Here is an 18,785-nt window from a genome sequence, read left to right as displayed (position 1 = left end):
ATAAGACAAACTGAAACTTAACTTTCATTGTCACTAAAAGCTTGTATAATCTTTAAATAAAATAAAAAATTAATTTCCAAAATTACCGAGGAGCAGAGAGAGAAGTATCCACAAATTGAATAGATTCGTTAAAACAAAAGTAAAAACTTTCAATCGATTACTATCGGCTTGGGATGTAAAAAAAACTAGTTTTGTGTATGGCAAACGAAAAGCTCTTTCCCAAAGAGCATGTCAAATTAGCAATGAGTCTTAACCAGCTGGCAAGCTCTAGTATTAAAATTTGCTTCTTGTGTTATTATAAGTTGCGGTTACCGGCAAATGTTTGTTTATTCATTACATTTTCTTAACACTTCTCAAGATTGCGCTTAAAGAGCATGGCAAAGAGCATGTCAAATTAGCAATGATCCTTAACCAGCTGGCAGACTCTAGTATTATAATGTTCTGCTTGTGTTATTATAAGTTGCGGTTGCCGGCCTGCATCGAATGTCCGGCATCTGAGCTGTTTGCATTTGCAGAAGCATTAACATTAACTACAGAGTCAACAGCAACAGCCAACATTCATATATTACCTATTGATTATCATCATCATTATTATCATTTCCATAACAATCATCTCATTTCCAATTTCGACTGTTGTTTCAATTTATTTGCTGCCCGCGCGCACTCGCTGATTGGCGCTGTGCAAGTGTCATTGAGCATAACTATCTCTCACTTGCTCGCTTGCTCTCTTTCTATCTCTCTCTCTCTCTCTAACTTTCTCTCCCTCTCTTTCTCTTGCGTGCTGCGTGTGTACGCGCCTCAGGTCTGTGGTTGGGCGTCTCGCTTTAAGCGGAAGCGCAACAGCAATGATGTTGTTAATGTACATTATTCTCGCTGATTATCATTGCTATGCTTATTATGCTGATTATGTTTCACTGTATTACACACACACACACACACACACACACACACACGAATACACACACACACAACCTTAACCTCTCTCCCACTGAGGCCATTGTTTAATATTTCATTTCACAGTGGAATATACAGTTTGCAAAAAACAATTTTGTCATTTAATGAAAGTTAACAACTAAAGAGCACAATAAGAACAGAAATAAAAAATATGCAATACCCTTGCATATGCATAGCATAATTAAGATGTGTTTATTATATGTACACACAACTGTCTTTTCTAGATAAACACCCAATTTTCGCCTCACTGTTTCAGTAGGTGCTGCATAATATAATAGTCTGATGTTAATTAATTGTTGCTAACGTGTTGTGAATGGCTCGTAGCTGCTGAGTTTGGTTAAGATATCCGGAAGAATATACAGTTTTGCACACATAAACATATAATGATCCTTAGACGAATTGATGTTTCAGAGACTAGTTTGTACAATAAGTGTAGATGGGCATGATATGGGGTCGAAGAAGTCTTCTTTAATGCGCTAAGCATTTCATGATAGTTCATGGTACATGTTAAGCAACATTATATTAGAGGTGTAAGAAGGAGTTAACCAAACGATGCTTTTGACAATTAAATACTAATAAAATGTTTTGTTGACGGCATAAATCAAAGTTAATCAAAGCAAAACGATGCGTTTCACATAAATGTTTGATTAGCAAACACTCAAACTGGATTGCGTCTGAAAAAATATATTTTTGAACAAAAACTTACCAAAAAGTGCAGCAAATTCGTTTGAACCCTTTTTGTTAATACGAATACATTTTGAAATACAAGTTGTTCAAACGCATATTATTTCTAGCTTTGCATAAAAAGGATAACGTTTATAAGTCTGTTCATGCATATGTAAGAATACGTCGAGCTGAAGAATCTTATGATATTTTCAGCGCCTAAAAATGACACTCATATGAATGTAAAGTTTATACCGTTACTTTACCTTTAAAAATAAGTATTTTCAGTTTAAGGCTGGGGGATGTTTTCCAAACGTGAAATATGTTTAATCTCTATATAAAATATCTTTATCCATTTTTAAGAGAATTTCAGTGAAATTATAATATAAAAACAAAATGATAAATTAGTTCTGCGTTTGGTATACGATAATATATATATATATATATATATATCAGCTTATCACTCTGGTCAGGTATATATGCCGTGCGAGGAGTCGGCGACGCTTCCTTCTGCCTGTTACATACATTTGTGCAACACCAAATTACCTCCACTTTCTACCCACTTTCAATTGGTTCTGGCTAAAAAATAAATTACTTTAGGATAAATAATTTACCAGTTTTTGGTACATTTGTACCACTGTGGCAACCGTGGGCACATGCCAAAAGCGACGCACAGATTCAGAGCAACATCAGAAACAAAAAAAAACATGAACTGGAACGGCGGCACAAGCAAACCAAACCGACCAGACCAGACCAGACCAGCTGCCGCCGTTGCTATTGACGTTGCGACGTTGGCGTTGACGTCGACGTCGACAGTGACGCTGACGCTGACGCTGACGTCGACGCCGTGCGAAATTTATCACCCAACAGATTCTTGAACTCGACGGGCCGTAAGGTCGACAACTTGGCCTGCTAACGGCTGCTACCTGCTACCTGTCACCCGTTACTGTAAACCCATCCCTTCCCCCGCACGCACGCCTCGTTACCCGCTAGCCCCTCTTGCAAGCTTTGCATGACTGATTGTTTGATTAATGTCTCGGCCCAGGCCATGTGCATTCACTAATCTCTTGGTGTGTTTTTTTTTGTTTTGTGTGTTTTACAGCCATGTGGCGGCGATGAGGCAGACAGCAGCTGGGAATATGCCGTGCCACTTGTTGCACGCCGATTCCTTGCAGCAACAGCAACGACAGCAGCAGCAACGAACTCGCATCAAATATCCTGCATATTACTCATACGCCATGTGCCGCCAAAGTGCTACTGTAGCATGTTGCATCAGCAGCAGCAGGAACTGCCACCGCTTGTGGCTAAGACGCGCTGACTAATTGAACTATCAATAAAGCAACAACAGTTACTACAACAGCAACAGCAACAACAACAATAACAAAAAGGAAGCGAACAAAGTTGCCCGCCACACAACGCAAAATGTCTGAGGTAAGTTTGGTAATAAATTTTGTGGTAGTTGCAACTATCTTGGGGCATACAATTTATACTAATGAATTTAAAATCGAGTTTCCCACTCCCTATAACCAAAAACAACTTGCTATTAAAATATGCACTTAAAGGCAGCGAGAGAGCGAGAAAGCGGTGCGTGAGTGCGAGTGAGAAAGCCAAAGTATAAACCAAGCGAGGCAAGATGATGAACTTAACGGACGCAAAAGTTACAAAATTCAATTTCATCAAGTACTTTATTTTGCTAACATTAATTTCTGGCTGGCCCGAAAATTAAATGAAATACGTATGCACCTTCTTTAATTTTAACGCCAGGGTCAACAAATTTATATATTTTACCACCTTGTCTCACCTGATTGTAACTGTAATTATTAGATCAGAGTATTTAGCTCTTTGGGCACATCTGACAATTTTCTTACATGTTTTGCACTACAAATTTCAATTCAAAATTAATTAATAATAATTGAAACACTTGTCAAAATAGCTTTCATATAATTATAAGTATAATGCATACATAATTTAGCCGTCAGGCTAAATTTATAAAATCTAGATTTAAGTAAATTTTTCAATTACTCTTATGGAGTATTACTCCATGTTGAGCTGAAGTCTGTTAAGATATATGATATGATAAATAAGATAAATAGCTGGATGTATGTACATATATGCACTAAGTAAAAGAATATTTAACCTCGAGCCAGTAGAATAATTGACGATTAATCCACAGCCCAGTTTGAAAAAGCTTTCAACTTATTTTCAAAGATCTTTCTCGGCATTTATTCATGACGTATTTCACAGTGCTCGGAAAATCCACATACATACCCACCCCCTTTGGTTTAAATGGAAGTTCAAGATTGGATAAGTAAAAGTAAATTAATTGTTTGATCGAATTAAAATTTATTTATCTCAAACTTTCTTTCAATCTTGTACGGGTAAATAGAAATTTTTGAGGGAGGCAAATGTGTGGAAAATCGTATGAAAATAGTAGTGAAAGCAAAAATGAGCAATTTAGAGAATTATTTTGGGGGCTAAACTTACTTTATGTTTACGAACATTTTGTGCTAGCTTAAAATAGTTACTGAAGTTATTCCGAATATTTCTAATATAATTATGAGAAATGACTAGAACACAAATACTTGAAGTTAGAGTCAGTTTTGTCAAGTTGCAAGTAGCACAGCTCTTCCCACTGAACAAGAACAAGAACAAAAACAAAAACAAGGAAAGCAACAACAATATGTTGGGGGCTGCCTGGTAGAGTTCGTCTTTCTTGGGTCCCGCATAAGTATTTGAATTTTGGGTCAGTGACGTCGTCGTCTCATGTCGCATGTTTATGTATGGGACACACTCACACACGCATGCACTCACGCGCTTTCATCTAGTGAGTGAGGGAGAGATGGAGAGAGGGAGAAAGAGAGAGAGAGGTAAACAGAGGCGTCTTTACCTTTACGAACAGCTGTTGCCACACCGTGTCACAAATATTGACCTAATTTGCACCTGTTTACAAATTCATTTGGCTACCGTGTGGCCCACATCGCATATCCTCGCATCCTGTGGGGCAGGACTTTGCGTTTTTGGCGCATGATTTATGCAGCACCGCAAAGCCCTCTGCCAGTTGCCAGTTGCCAGTCGCCAGTCGCCAGTGCTAGTTTCAAGTGGGTTAAACCTGTCCACGTCCCAGCCAGCGTGCCCCACTCAATCCAGAGGTTATCCACAGGATGTTTGCGGTAGCTCCAGGCTTGCGGGGATTGCCAAGCTGGCGGATTGGCGGATTGGCGCGCCAGCGGAAAGGCGGGTCAGTTATGCACACATTGCTGGCATTCCCTTGTTAAACAAATTTACATTTTCATGCGCTAACGGAGCAGCCAGCACTGGACAATGGAGAAACGCCACACGCGACCGCCAAGTTGTAGAAACCCAAAAGTGAGCGGTGTATACGAAAAACACAATCAAAAGACTTTCAATTATATATTATACATCAGCATTACAGCTAGATAAATATACTGATAGGGTCTTATCATATAATTCTAGTTGTATTTCACATAAAATCACTTTTTAGGTATAGATAAACTTGGCAACAGCTTAAGAACACAAAGCGACATATAGATAGTCCAGTCGTAGCCTTTCATTCATTTTGGTCAAGATAGCTTACAAAATATAATATATATATATATACCGGGTTAGTTGTGCAAGAAACAGCCGAACCTTAGCCTAAAGCATTGCATTTTCAGCATTGCGTTCAGAATAGTTTCATGACAATGAACAATGAAAGATTAACTAATTTTTGGTAAATAAAAATATATACATATAACAAATTCATTTGCTTCAAACCTTGAACCAATTATGCAACTTAGGTCAGAATATCTATTGCACCGAATATTTCTACAGATATTCCCATTCAGATAAGTTTCTGCTAATGAATTGCGTTTATTTCTGTGGAAAACTGAGGACGAGGCATTGGTTCGAACCGTGAACTGAACCACCTAACATTTTTTTTTTGCGCTTGCAGCTTGGTAAGAATATTTCTCAAAACTGCACTTCTCGGCTCCTAGAGAAATTTCAAGTAAAAGTGGGCCTCGTTAAATGCTTTAAGCTTTAAAAATGCAATTTAAATTGCAATTGTTACTTTGAAGAGCAATGCACTAGCTTATATTTTGAAGCAAATTAAAATGAATTGGATCTTGGCCATAGTGATTCCTGTGAAACACTTGAAACCCTTGTTACAGAAAAAACAAAATTCCCATTTAATTGGGATTGCTCCAAAGTAGTGGAGCATTCGCTTTTCCAGAGTTTTAGCTGCCAAGCAACCGCGTCATTCAGTTATGAATTAAAAAGTGTTCGTGGGCAGAATTAAATCTGGGCTAAATGCTTCTTTGAAAATAAATGATTTTCGAATGGAGCGAGGTAAAGAGAATATCCTGCGTGTAAGGATTATGTAAGGGCAAGGGACCTTACGACAAAACCAAGCTAAAACAAAGATGAGTGCTCTAGTCGGGAGCGTCCGACCTGGAGATTCCCTAAAACCCGCGCTGAGCTACCATCAAACGCATTCTAGCTTCCTCCTACGCATACATATGCAAATCACACACACACACATCCTCTGTTAAATTGTCAGTTTTCGCTGCGGTTGTGTTTCGTACTTACTTCGGTGTTTATTATCCGATCTTTATGAACTTATTAAAGCATATATATGTACACCGTAAAAATGTATGAAAAGCGCAAAGCTCAATATTGGATTTCAGAAAATTAGCTTCTTACAAATTTGATGAAAACAAGGAAAAACAAAATGGATGCCTCCCGTTCTTATAAACACCGAGATCATTTTTAACGTTTTCATAGAAGCGGGCACTTGTAGGACCTACGCTCATAATTTCAAGTCCTTAGCTCTTCTCGTTTCCGAGATCGACGCGCTCATACATACAGGCATGGCTCAGTCGACTCGGCTGTTGATGCTGATCAGGAATATATTTACTGAATAGCATCGAAGATACCTCCTTCTGCCTGTAACACACGTTCGCACCATTGTACGTTTCTTTAACCGATTTTTTCAATGAGTTCAGGGTACAAAAAAAACAAAACAGAAAATGTCTATAATTTAACGAAAACAATATGTGGCGAATAATGCAAATTGGCGTAAGAAAACAATAAAATGTGTAGATGCATTTTTGTATGGGAGAACGAAACTAGCTTGGCAGCAAACTTGTAAACACTTTAAGTTTAATCTTAGATTAAAGAGCTGTAGTGAAATTGTTCACAAAAGAGCTCAACAGTTGCTGTTGGCTTTAAGTATTTGTACATATGGGAACATATGTATACACAACCCAAACAACAAAAGAAATGGCAAACCAAATAAAATGTGCAGATAAATTGCAATTGGCAACAGAACGTCAAACGGCAGATAACCGAGCCGAACGGAGACCCATAGAGTCAGTGGCTTTTCACTTTTATCTCCGAAGTCTCCGCAAAGCAAAAAACCAGCGCATAATAAAATCCACAAAGCTTTTTTTTTTTATGTCAGCTTTGGCAGAATGAAGCATTCACGTATGCTGCGTATATATATTTGGATCAGGACGACGAGCTCAGTGGATATTGGCATATTCGACTTTATTCTTATGTTTCTTTGTACTTCGGTATGGAATCATCGGGCGGGAATTGAGTTGCTGAATAAAAAACATTGTACTGTTAAAGTAATCTTGAGTGGCTCGTATTTCCAATAAAGAGAATCTGTCGTAAATTAATATATTCTATTAAAACCCTTTTTTCAACAGATATCCGGAGCGAACTAATTGAATTGAGTTTGTTATACCTATTTACATATGTTTATTTATTAAAAGTTAGCTAACTTTTCATATTCAGAGTAGTGAAGATATCGTAAGAGCAATGTCCGGAACTAACCAAGTTTTTTTAATCAAATACATTTTTGAAAAATATAAATTTTAGTTTAAATATAAAGTCGATTCTTCTTTATCTGACTAGCTTGGTTAAGGACTCGGCTTATGCTTTTTTATCTTGGACACATTTTAGACCCTTTAAACCTGTATTTTTAACCAGTTGTGGTTTCAGATCGAATTTCTTTATTTCGTACATCTGTAGTTTGCCGGAAAGGGTAATAAATCTTCCACACTTCATTGGATGTGGTATGAAGCCACATAAAGGCGTTCAATTTGGTGCATTAAAACAAAGGCACGATTATGATAATGATTCTTACTGTGATGATGATGATGATGATTATGTTATTGTTATTGTTGTTGTTGTTGTTGTTGTTGTTGTTGTTATTGTTGCTGATGATTTGTGGTAATTAGGCTACTAATTCATCCTTCGAACTAATGCGTTTACAGCTAACTCTGCGCTGCTTGGTCGTCATTTTCTCTGATTGTTTCTGTTTCCTGTGCATTGATTTCATTGATTGATGCGTTTTTAATGATGGCGACAGGCGGCAGGTGGTAAAAAGCTGGTGAAGCAACCGCTTGAATCATTAGCAATACAGTAGCACAACTCCCCACCTCGCTCTCTCTCTCTCTCTCCCTCTCTCTGTCGCACTAGCTGAGCAGCTGTCGCCGAAGGTAAACAAATTGGCAACTCGCCGCGTCTCGATTGCAATAAACTAAATGAAAAATAAATAGCCAGCGGTAAATGTTAGAATAAGAAAAAACAATAAAGAACGGTTCTTTTCGGCACACATTCGATTAAATACCCTAGTTTATTTCCGACCGAATGTTCCTATCATCAAATAGTCCTCCGAGCTTTAGATGCATAGCAAAGCTATGAGAGAGACATAGAGAGAGGGAGATAGGGAGAGAAAGAGACAGAGAGAGAAAGAGCGAGAGAGAGGGGGGGGGGGACAGAAGGAGAGAGGGAAAGATGATATTTGGAGAAACAGAAAATGTAGCCTTTCCATAGAGCGTTATGATATAGCAGTCTGATTTTGATGAGATTTCGCTTGTGGTAGTAAAAAGTCTGACATAAAGATAGCTTTAAAACTGGGAAACAAGTCAGAGTTGGCAACATTGAATTGGCTTTTGTTACTGACGTCTCCGGCGTGACAAAATTATGATACCCTTTGCAAGGGCATAAAAACGGACAGTAGAAGTAATTGGCAGGCGCGTATGGGGCAGAGGTAGCCGCTGATTTCGAGGTTGTGTGCTAGTGGGGATAACTGGCAGTGCCAATGCCTGGAAACTGACACAACACCAAAGTTACGACAAGCAAACAAAAGGGCAACAGCCAAACAACTAACTGACAACAGCAACAGCAGCAACAACAAGAACAACAAGAACAACACAGATGTAGCACATGGGAATGCCGGTTGGCAGTTGGTGTTTACGAGTCGCCTGCAAGTATGCTATGAAAAATATTGTAATCATAAACTATGCCACACAAAAGCAACAACTGACTAAGAGCAACGACGGGGGAATTGCGCCAATTGGCAAAGTACGTAGTATGGGATTTGGGTTGGCCGGGAGTCGCTTGAATTGAGTTTCGGCATGGCCTTGCGGTCAAGCCGGGCCAAATGAAGCTGTCGCATTTGAAATGTCTTTGGTGCAGATGCAAAAACATCATACGCAGCACCACCAACAATATCCAACCATAACCATCAGCAACAACAGCCAAGAGCAAATCAACAAGAATAAATCGCTTTATTCGAAATGCGGAAGATTAGGTCGGTTTCTTTTATTTTCTAGACACAATCTAGACAAACCATAATGATTGAACCAAACCCGCAAAAGTTTGTTCAGATTGAATTTCGCACAGTGTAGGGTTAAAGGACGCAGCAAAGAGTTGTCGACAGCTCGATTCAAGAGGTCTGGGCTTCGGGTTAACAAGCGAGAGGTCTCCGGTTCAAGTCCTGCTGCAATTTTCATTTAATTGGCAATTTTTTGTAAAGAAAAGCGGGTGAAATTATTTAATGCAGAACCAATAGATTGAAAAATCAATGGCTAAAAACAATAACAATTCAAATGTTCGTTTATTTTAGTTGTTATGTCAGCGCACTGAACATGAAACTTAGGCAGAATTTGTGTTGATTTAATAAACTTGAATGTGTTTTTTGGGTAACAAAGATGAGACAACATAGATGATCCTAAATATGGGCAACGAAAAAATGCAAAATTTATTTGTACCTTTTATTGGCGTAAATTACATTATTTGAAATTGAGAATTTGGGAACAAGTTCTTCATGATTTGTGTTCACTCTAAAGTTTATTAGCTTCGGTTCGTCTGGCTTTCATTGTAAAATAAATGGAAATTCAGGGCTGGAACTGGTTCGGTTAAGACCAGGCCTGGAAATATTTGGATGTGAATGTGTGAATATTGTTGTCATGCTTTTTCAATATTATATAGTATAAAGATGCCGCCGAGTAAATGCAAATAGTCAGATAATTGAATATTGCTCACTTTGTAAGCAGCAGAACCCCGTTGGCGGTGGCTGGAAGTGGCAAGTGCTTAGCAGTTACTGTTAATTTGTAAGATGTCAAATATTATTCAAGCCAAGTCAAGTTGTCTTTCTTATGTGCACTGCTGCTGCCACTGCTACTGTTGCTGCTGCTACTGCTGCTGTTGCTGCTGCTGGTGGTTCGTCTGCAGAAGTGACTCATTATGAATTCATGAGTTTGTCGTTGCCTGCGGGGCATGGCGGCGAGGCCGAGGGCAGAAAGGGGCTGATAATGGGGTGGTGCAATTAACTGGCAAACATCGGTGACGTTCACAGCATCTTGACGGGGCTGTAAAAGTACACGGACAGTAATAGGAGCAGCGCAAATACTTACAGTTGCTCTCAAAACCCATTGAAGCATATTATCGTAAGGAGTATTCAGGAATTGGCAATTGCAAACTGCCCTTAAAGCATGCAATGGTAAATGTTGCTATTTTTACAAAAAAAATACAGAGTCGAAGTTAAAAAATATAATCTTGCAGAAATCTATCAAGAATGGTTATTTTTATTTATTTTCGAGAATCCAATGAAACTGTTCTGTAGAAAAAAATATAATTTCTCCTTCTTTTATTATACATGGACATATTACATGAGACTTTCAGAGAAGAAACCTGCTTACAAATTGAAGGAGGGTATTTCTAGTTGAGCATTGCCAAATTTTTCTCAAAAATAGAGCATTTCAGTTTTGATGTGCCAAATTTACCTTTAAAAAAGAACACCTAAAAAGATTATCATCAAGTGAGGCTAATGTGTGGTGACAGGTTGCAAAAGACACATTCTGCCCTATAAAGTAGACAAGAGTACATAAGGTATTCGAGCCCATAGGCCAAATGTGTTGCCTGGAAGTTGGCATGGTGCGCTAAATAGGGATAGGTAAGGATAAGTAGAACATTCTAATTGATTGCAAGATATGCAGGAAACAGAGCCCTGTAAAGAACACATTTAAAAGTCGAAGCTCACATGTATCTCTCGGCCACATCAATATTTGGGCTTGAAAAAGTAACTAGAAACTCAAAATTGGTTCCATTAAGATACAGCCATGATTTTGGTTATTAATTGAATACTTTAAAGCGGCCCTAACGATCGTAAACATCCGAGGGTATCTGCAAGTTGAACATTATTTTGTATTTTATTTATTTTTTCTTGTTTTCGTTCTGCGCAATCCGCAACACTTAGGACATTTTTTTTTTCAGCTTGAGCTGAATATTAACATGAAATAAAACATTTATGGAAATGCCTAAGCCTTGTCGCAAGTCGCTAAGTGCGAGTCGGACTGAGTGTGTGTGCGTAAGTGTGTGTAGTTCCAAAGATTTACATACAATTTGCATATGTTTTGGCGTATATATGTGTGTGTGCGTGTGTGTTTGTGTGTGTGTTTGTGTGTGTGTGTGGATGTCGCGATGCCAAGCGCCCAACGCGTTTATCTGTGCGTATGCAAAAGTTTTCCAATTAAAACTTTCGCAACGTCGCCAGCGATTTCGTTCAGCCGTGTCCTGATCCTGCTGCTGTTCCATCCAGGCATCCGGGGCATCAAAAGTGGTTAAATGATTGAGTGCGAGGGAGAGCGGCAGCGGGAGAGCAGGCCAAAGGGTAAACACTGACGGCAATCAGCGTTTCCGTTGCCGCTGCCGACAATTATGTCGCATAATGAGCTATAAACTGGCGGGGCAAAAAAGGGGGGTGGGGAGGGGTATGGGCATGGTTTAATAAATATGCACACGTTTAGCTGCAAATGGCGGCTCAAGTGATGAGCACACACACACACACACACACATATACACACTCGCGTGTCAGCTATGCGTACTTGTTGTTGTTGTTGTTATTTACGTAGCCGCTCAAGTGTGCAGAGAGAGAAAACACTCATACGTCAGGTAGGCCAGAGCTAATACATGGTTCGGGACCGACTTCTGCTTTGGCTGTTGCTTTGCTGCGCTCTTGGCAAATGGGGCGTTAAACTTGGACGCGTTACCAACAACATGAAAGTTCTGCGCGAGGGGAGGGTGGCGTGGAGGGTGGTGCTCTATAAAAGCTCTAGGCATAACTTGTGGAGTTTGCGAACTGCGAGCAAACAATTGGCATAATCGTTGCGTTGACAGCTTTGACAGATTGTTGTTTATTGTAGCCATTGTTGCTGTTAGTATTATTATATATTCTTGCTGTTATACACATTCATACTATTATTATAACGATTGTCCTTTGTTATGTCCTGGATAGGCGCAGCAGCTGCTATGCTCTATCGCCCCCAATTTGGTAGTGTTTTGCGTAAGCATTGATATTTGCTGCCCGAGAATTTCATTTGCATTTCGACAGTGTACAAAAAAAAAAAAACATAAAAGTGCTCTTATTGTGTGTGTCCGACTAGTCGATACCCTGTAACCAGGTCTGCTCCTGCAGACTTGCATCCTTGGCTCCATTAAGAATATTATATTCCAGATCAGGACGACAGTAAATCGCGTTGGCCATGTCCTTCTGTATGAATGTGTCGATCTAGAAAACTACAAAAGCTGCATACTTCAAACGTGTTCCTTTTATTCGATATCACTCATAACATATTATCGATATCAAGACAAGGTTTAGGTATAGAGTATGCAGATTATGAATATTTCACTTACTCCCCCCTTCCAACCAAAATTGGAAACACTCAGTTTTAACTTTGGGTTATACACACTTTTGTATATATAATTCCTGAAAATAAAGATCGGACTATAAACACCAAAAGCTATTCAAGAATGCATTTTCCAGAGTGTGTTTTGTTTCGAAGAAAGCACGAATGTTTCTAACGGTACCATGGCGCTGAATGCAGGGTATCTTCTAGCCAGCCACTCACACCAGCTTTACTTGTTTCACACTGTGGACAGAGTATTGCGCAGTCGGTTGCACTGGATAAGCAGCACTTAAAATCCTTAAGTCTTATAGTTGCCAAAATCAAAAGAAATGCCTGAACGCATTTATTAAGAAAAGCTATATACTTATTTTTATCGTGTGACGTCTTTTTCTGCCAGTTACATTCATTCGCACATGTTTCGCATATGATTTTCACTCAGTTTCAATGGAAAAACTGCACAAAGGGAACAGGTAAAGTACTTATTATCACTGAGTCCCTTAGTCAGTCAGTCAGTTAGTCTGACACTCAATTCATTTCTGTGCGCCAGCAGCAGGTGCAACGTTCCGACGCCCTCTTCCACGTGTCCCAGCCAGCTGCATTGTCACCTTGGCGAGCATTGGCAGCCGCAGCACCAGCAGCAGGAGCTAAGCCGTCTTTGACCTGACTGTGAGCCGCTAACGCGCCTACCCCGCTACCCGGCTACCCCGCTGCCTCGCTGCCATGGCGATCATTTGTTTGCTTGACGTTTGCCAGATGCGCGCATAAAAAATGTGAGCTGCGGAGGAGAAGTAGATTTATCTCGGCTTCCATTAGCATTCAATGCCCATTCAGAGTCACATTCCCATTCCAGCGTGACTTATGCTTAGACGACCCCTCCCCCCAACACCATTCCAAATCAGAGCATAAGCTCTTTAAGTCTCATTACAAATGAAATCAGACTCAACACGATATAGATACACATTTAATGTGTCGAGTGGTGCTCATTTAATATATTAATATTTATAATACCTAGCTACAAAGCTATTCAAAAGGCATTCAAAATGCGGCAACAAAGTGCCAAAGAGAACTTGGGGGGCACTCAATGGTGCCTGCAACTATGTACTATGTACTACATGGAGAAATAATAGGCTTTGCATTACGAGAGTTGCTTAACTTTTTTAAGAAATCATTTAAATATCTTGATGGAGCATTGACTCAGCAGTAAGCATTAGCTGCTGTTCAAAAAATATAGTAATAAATATAAAATATAAGAATCTTCTTGGTATGTATTTTGGGAAACTTGAAATGTGTCTATGACATATTATTTTGATCTTTTAAAGGAAACCCTGAATATTTAACTGGCAGCATTTTAAATAGCAAATTGTTGAATTTTCGTAACATGAAAGCCTTACGTTGTTTGGTGAATTTAATACCTATATAATTATTGTACTCTTTGTCAATGAGTACGCTCAATTTTTATATTTGTTGATTTAATTTGTTATTGTTTGCAATTTGTTATTGTTATTACATCAGTAATAAATGAGAAAACAACAAAGAAATGGGAAATGAATGGAGTTGAGACAATATTATAATTGTTTTAAACAATTTATTTTTCGTTCGTTTAGGGTTAAAAAAAATCAAACGGAAGGCGGTGAAATGTATTTGAATAAAAGTTAATATGAGCAACAAATAGTTTTTTTAAGCTAAAGTTTACTTTGTTGATGGCGATGGAAACAGGGAAATGGAAATGGGGGCCGCTGAATGGGGTAGGACGACCCGAATTAAAGAAACGAGCTAAGATTTCAGTGGACATGACATATTTTTATTTGCTGCAATGGATTTTTAATTAATAGATTGAGTGCGAAGGTGTATGGTCAATGTGTATATTTTTAAGGTGTCGCCAAAAGTGCAGAAAATGTCGGTACCACATGCATATTTAACATTTTACCTTAACCACGGCGAAGACGGATAACTTCTTCTTTATGTGCTTTATCCTTTCTCTGAGCGCGCGACAATTTTACCGACCTAACAAAAACGCACGGGGACAGAATCGCGTCGGGAAAAGCTAGTATGCATATAAAATCGACATAAAGACACATTTGCAATGCAGCGTTCCAAAGAAATACTAGGAAACTTTAAAGATTCTTAATATATAAAATATATGAATATATATACAACGAAGGCCAATTTAAGAGGCATTCGTGGCTTTTAAAAGATATTTTTATTTTATTTTACATAGACTAGCGGGTACCCCGGCCTTGCCCGTGGCACGCATTAAATAAATTCTCTTAATGATCTTTGAAAATGAGTTTGAAACCGATCGGACGGTAAAAAAAAATGTCAACAAACCACTTTCGGCCAATTTACCACAAATTTCCCAAATCGCTGAAACACGTAATCATTAGGTTCTTATGTAGAGCTTTCAAAATAAGTTTGAAGCAAAGCGGAAAAAACTTAAAAAGTCCCAAAAAATATCTTTGAATCGTATTTTTTACCAAAGAAACTTGGATTCTGCGAGAAATGTCAAAGCACGTCCCAAATGATTTTTCGTATAGATCTTCGGAAATAAATTTTGAACACGAAACGTCACACACCAAATCTTTGTCACCCATTTCCACCAATGAGGAATGCATTTTTCGAAAAGTGTGAAACACCGCTCAAGTGAGTTTGAACAAAGATTTTTGAAATTGAGTTTAAGGCCGATCGGCTGGTAAACAAAAAAGTTTCATACAAACGTTTTTCGCGATTTTTTCACATTTGCGGGTGGAATCTCCCAAAACCCCGTCTTAACGTGCACCTTCATCACATAAGCTAGCTAGAGGGAAAATTTCAGCATTCTGTGAGTTGATCAGCAATCAGTCAGTCAATCAGGACAAACAGTTTAATATATAGAGATAAACAGTATTTAAGGGTTACCAAATTCATAATTACCATTAATGAGTTTTCGAACAAATTGAATGTAAAAATTGGTATGCATATTAATTGATATAAAATATAATTGGCGCTTGCTCCTCCTACACGATCCTGAAACAGTTTAGACAAATTGAAATAATAGAAGTTTAACAATAATAAATGTTCGATTGTTGTTTAGAAGAGTAGGCAACAATAAAGCTATAAATAACAAATCATTAAGTGGAATTGTATTCTGTAAATCATGTTCATGTCAATCGCTGCTCGCGTATATGTATCCAGATAATCATAGCTGCAACAGTTGGTTTGATTTTCTGTAACATACCTTTGGGCGCAGCTGGCGGAAAACGCATTAAAAGTGAGTCAGAGCTGCGGCTAATTTCCATTTGTTAATGGTAAAGGGGAGCCAGGGGGAACGTGAAGTCAAATGGGGGATTGGAATTGGTATTGAAACTGAATTCGTAATGCGTAATGCGTAATGCTATGGGCAATAATGTTGACTGAGTGGGAGTACGTAAGTACCTGCTGTATACGAATGCCTGTATGCGCGTGTGTGTGTGTGTGTGTATTCAGTGTGTGTTTTGCCAAAGAATGAACGGGCAGCCACCAGACAGACAAACAAACTAATTTTCTATTGAATAGCACAACAAACGCAAACCAAAAGAGCATAAAGAAAACTGCGAATAAAAACTTATGACCAAAGGGAATGGAGCAGGCACAGTCACAGTGGGGCCGGGATGTTTGAATACATGGGTCTGACAGCAAAGCCAAATTGAAAATAATATTAGCGGAAAGTAACTGAAGCAGCAGCTGCCCAACATCCCAACAGCCCAACATCCCATCACCCAGCGCCCAGCTCGCAATTCTCAGTTACCAATTCTCAGGACTCAGCTCGCTCCATCTTGTGCCCAGCTCCAGTATCAGTGCCCGTACATTCATCGAGCGCCCACCCGAGATTGTTGCTAATTTAATTGGATTTATTTGCCATGTGGCCGCAATTTATGACAAGGTCCAGCAGTAGCCCAATGAGCCCAAGAGCAGGGATTGGCTTTCACGCAAATGGGCTAGGACAGGAATTGTTGATAGGTCGTCGCTGATACAAATTTTGACCTCAATGAGTAATTTACTACGGCTACCTAAACCAACTGATAATCGGCTGGCTAAGCTGCCCAATCTTAGCAACTTACGTTTGCCAAAACAATATATCTAACAATTTGAAGCTCCGCAGCACAAAGCTGCATGCAATTAATTTAATCCGAAATTCATTATGTTGCGAGCATTGCTTTGGGTTCCATACTTTAGGTTTAGTCTCCTACATAAGCCTCGTGTTATAATTAAAATTAAAATCATGAATGCTTATGTCGAGCGTATCCGCTTGAAGATACGCATTACTAATCGCCGAGCTGCTGTTGCAAACATTCGAACATACTTCTACTCAAAAAGAATTATTCAAATCTGGCATCGAAATGTTGACAAGACTAAAAGATAAGACTCTAGCTTTAAAAATTGTGTGATCAAAAAGTGATATATGTAAAAAAAAACATGAGAGCCTGCATATCAAATTTGCTGACTCTAATAATCTCCTACGTATGCTTAAAAAAAGCTTCTTTCAATATAAATATTTATTAATATTATGGAAATGAATTCATGGCTAGTGACGGTGCTGCTAGTTTTTCCTTTGCAGCTGCATACACCTCATGTTGTCGCAGCTATCCACTTCTGCATGTGATATGCATTTGCACAAAACTTTAATATTCTTGTTAACCCATTTTAATGGGTAAATGATATACAAAAATGTTGGAAGCTCTAAATTGATGTAAACAAATACTTTTCGTAATTTTTGCTCAATCCCCTTTGAGAATGAAACTCTAGAACTTTTCTGTTTAGCGCACTAACTAATCCGAATTGTTGAGTTTTTCCAGTGCTTTATCTGTATAAAAATGGCAATTGTTAGACATTTTTTACGTGTACTCTTGGTGAGTGTCCTTTACGTTATTTAGCCCCCATTCGTGTAACTCCAAACCCTTCAGCCACCCCACGGGGCTGTGAGCTTCTCCTTGGCCCGGCTGCAGTGTCCGGTTGTTGGGCAATCAATTAAATGTGCGGCACGCAATTTCCTCTATGTCGTCGCAGGAGCCTTCCTGGCAAGTGGGTCGCCAGCAATGCGACTGCCTCATTAGAACTGGAGCTTGCCCGTGTTCTGGAGACATGGGGCCCCACTAACGTGACAAACTTTGCAGGCCAAAACCAACAGCAGCAACAACAACAACAACAATACGAACTAGAACAGCAGCAGCAACTTAATAAGAACAAATGCAACATTCGAGGCAAAATCTTAAAGCAATTTGGGGCCAAGCGGGCCAGCTAAATTTAATAGAATTTAAACCGCTTTTAAGCAGAATGCAGGCGGCAACGGCCTAGGGGGGGGGGGGGGGGGTGTAAGGGGGGTGAAGGCTGGCGACATAAATCTGCCAAGCGGAGAGCAATGCTCATAAAATAAGAACAACAACAGCAGCAACAGCAGTAGCAGCAGCAGCAGTGAGGCAAGCAGGTAAATGTTGCTGCGATAAAATATATAAAAAACGCGATAAAGTCATTCAAAGTGTTTTAAACGGTTTGTATGGCCGGGAGAGACGCAGAGGTGGAGGTAGGGTAGAGGTAGAGTATGGAGCGGACCGAGTGCCCGAAGACACTTGACGGGTTCGCTGACTTCAGTGGCGAACCAAATTGTTTCACACGCATGTGTGTGTTTGAATGTGCGTGTGTCTGTGTGTGTGTGTCTCTGTGTGTGTGTGTGTTTGAATGTGCGTGTGTCTGTGTGTGTGTGTGCTCAAGCCACACAAACGTAGCCAACAACAAGTACAAGTGCTCTAATCGGGCATGTCCGACTAGCAGATACCTTGTACCGAAATGCCGCAACAGACAGTCAAATTTTATTTCGTATCTGTATACACATCTTTATACACACACACACACAAGCAGGCTGGCTTCTTCCTTGAGTTCCATGCTATTCATACTTCAGTTACTTTGGTGTTGAACAATCAAACAGAAAATCGATACATATCGATTTCAAATAAAGGAGATGAGCTATCGTTGACTGGAAACATTTAAATAAGCTCTTAAGGCCAGATCGACTCAGCTTTTGGTGCTGATTATATATTATTTATGCCGTTCGTTCGAGATGCCGTCATCTGCCCTTTACATATATTTGCACGAAACCATAATAACATTTATTTTGTACCCATTTACAGGGTATAACACAGATATGTTTATGCAAGGTGAAAAGGTTGACAGCAGGGG

At 39.3% G+C, this 18,785-nt stretch overlaps 1 protein-coding gene across 2 annotated transcripts in view; it reads left to right on the top strand.

The window, feature by feature from the left end:
- The window catches only part of Ac13E (Adenylyl cyclase 13E), a 68,916-nt gene that overhangs the window by 14,938 nt on the left and 35,193 nt on the right, over nucleotides 1-18,785 (top strand). For both annotated transcript variants that reach the window (XM_064699578.1, XM_064699579.1), the window contains exon 2: nucleotides 2,720-3,048. In XM_064699578.1, the coding sequence (XP_064555648.1) occupies nucleotides 3,040-3,048 (9 nt within the window). In that variant the 5' untranslated portion in view covers nucleotides 2,720-3,039. The remainder of the gene's footprint in view (nucleotides 1-2,719; nucleotides 3,049-18,785) is intronic.

The sequence above is a fragment of the Drosophila montana genome, unplaced genomic scaffold (genome assembly GCF_035044405.1).
Source record: "Drosophila montana isolate Dmon_TW-CO22-7 unplaced genomic scaffold, ASM3504440v1 contig_1624_1, whole genome shotgun sequence".
Classification (NCBI taxonomy): domain Eukaryota; kingdom Metazoa; phylum Arthropoda; class Insecta; order Diptera; family Drosophilidae; genus Drosophila; species Drosophila montana.
Note: the sequence above shows the minus strand (reverse complement) of the source record. Positions and strands in the feature narration are given on the sequence as shown.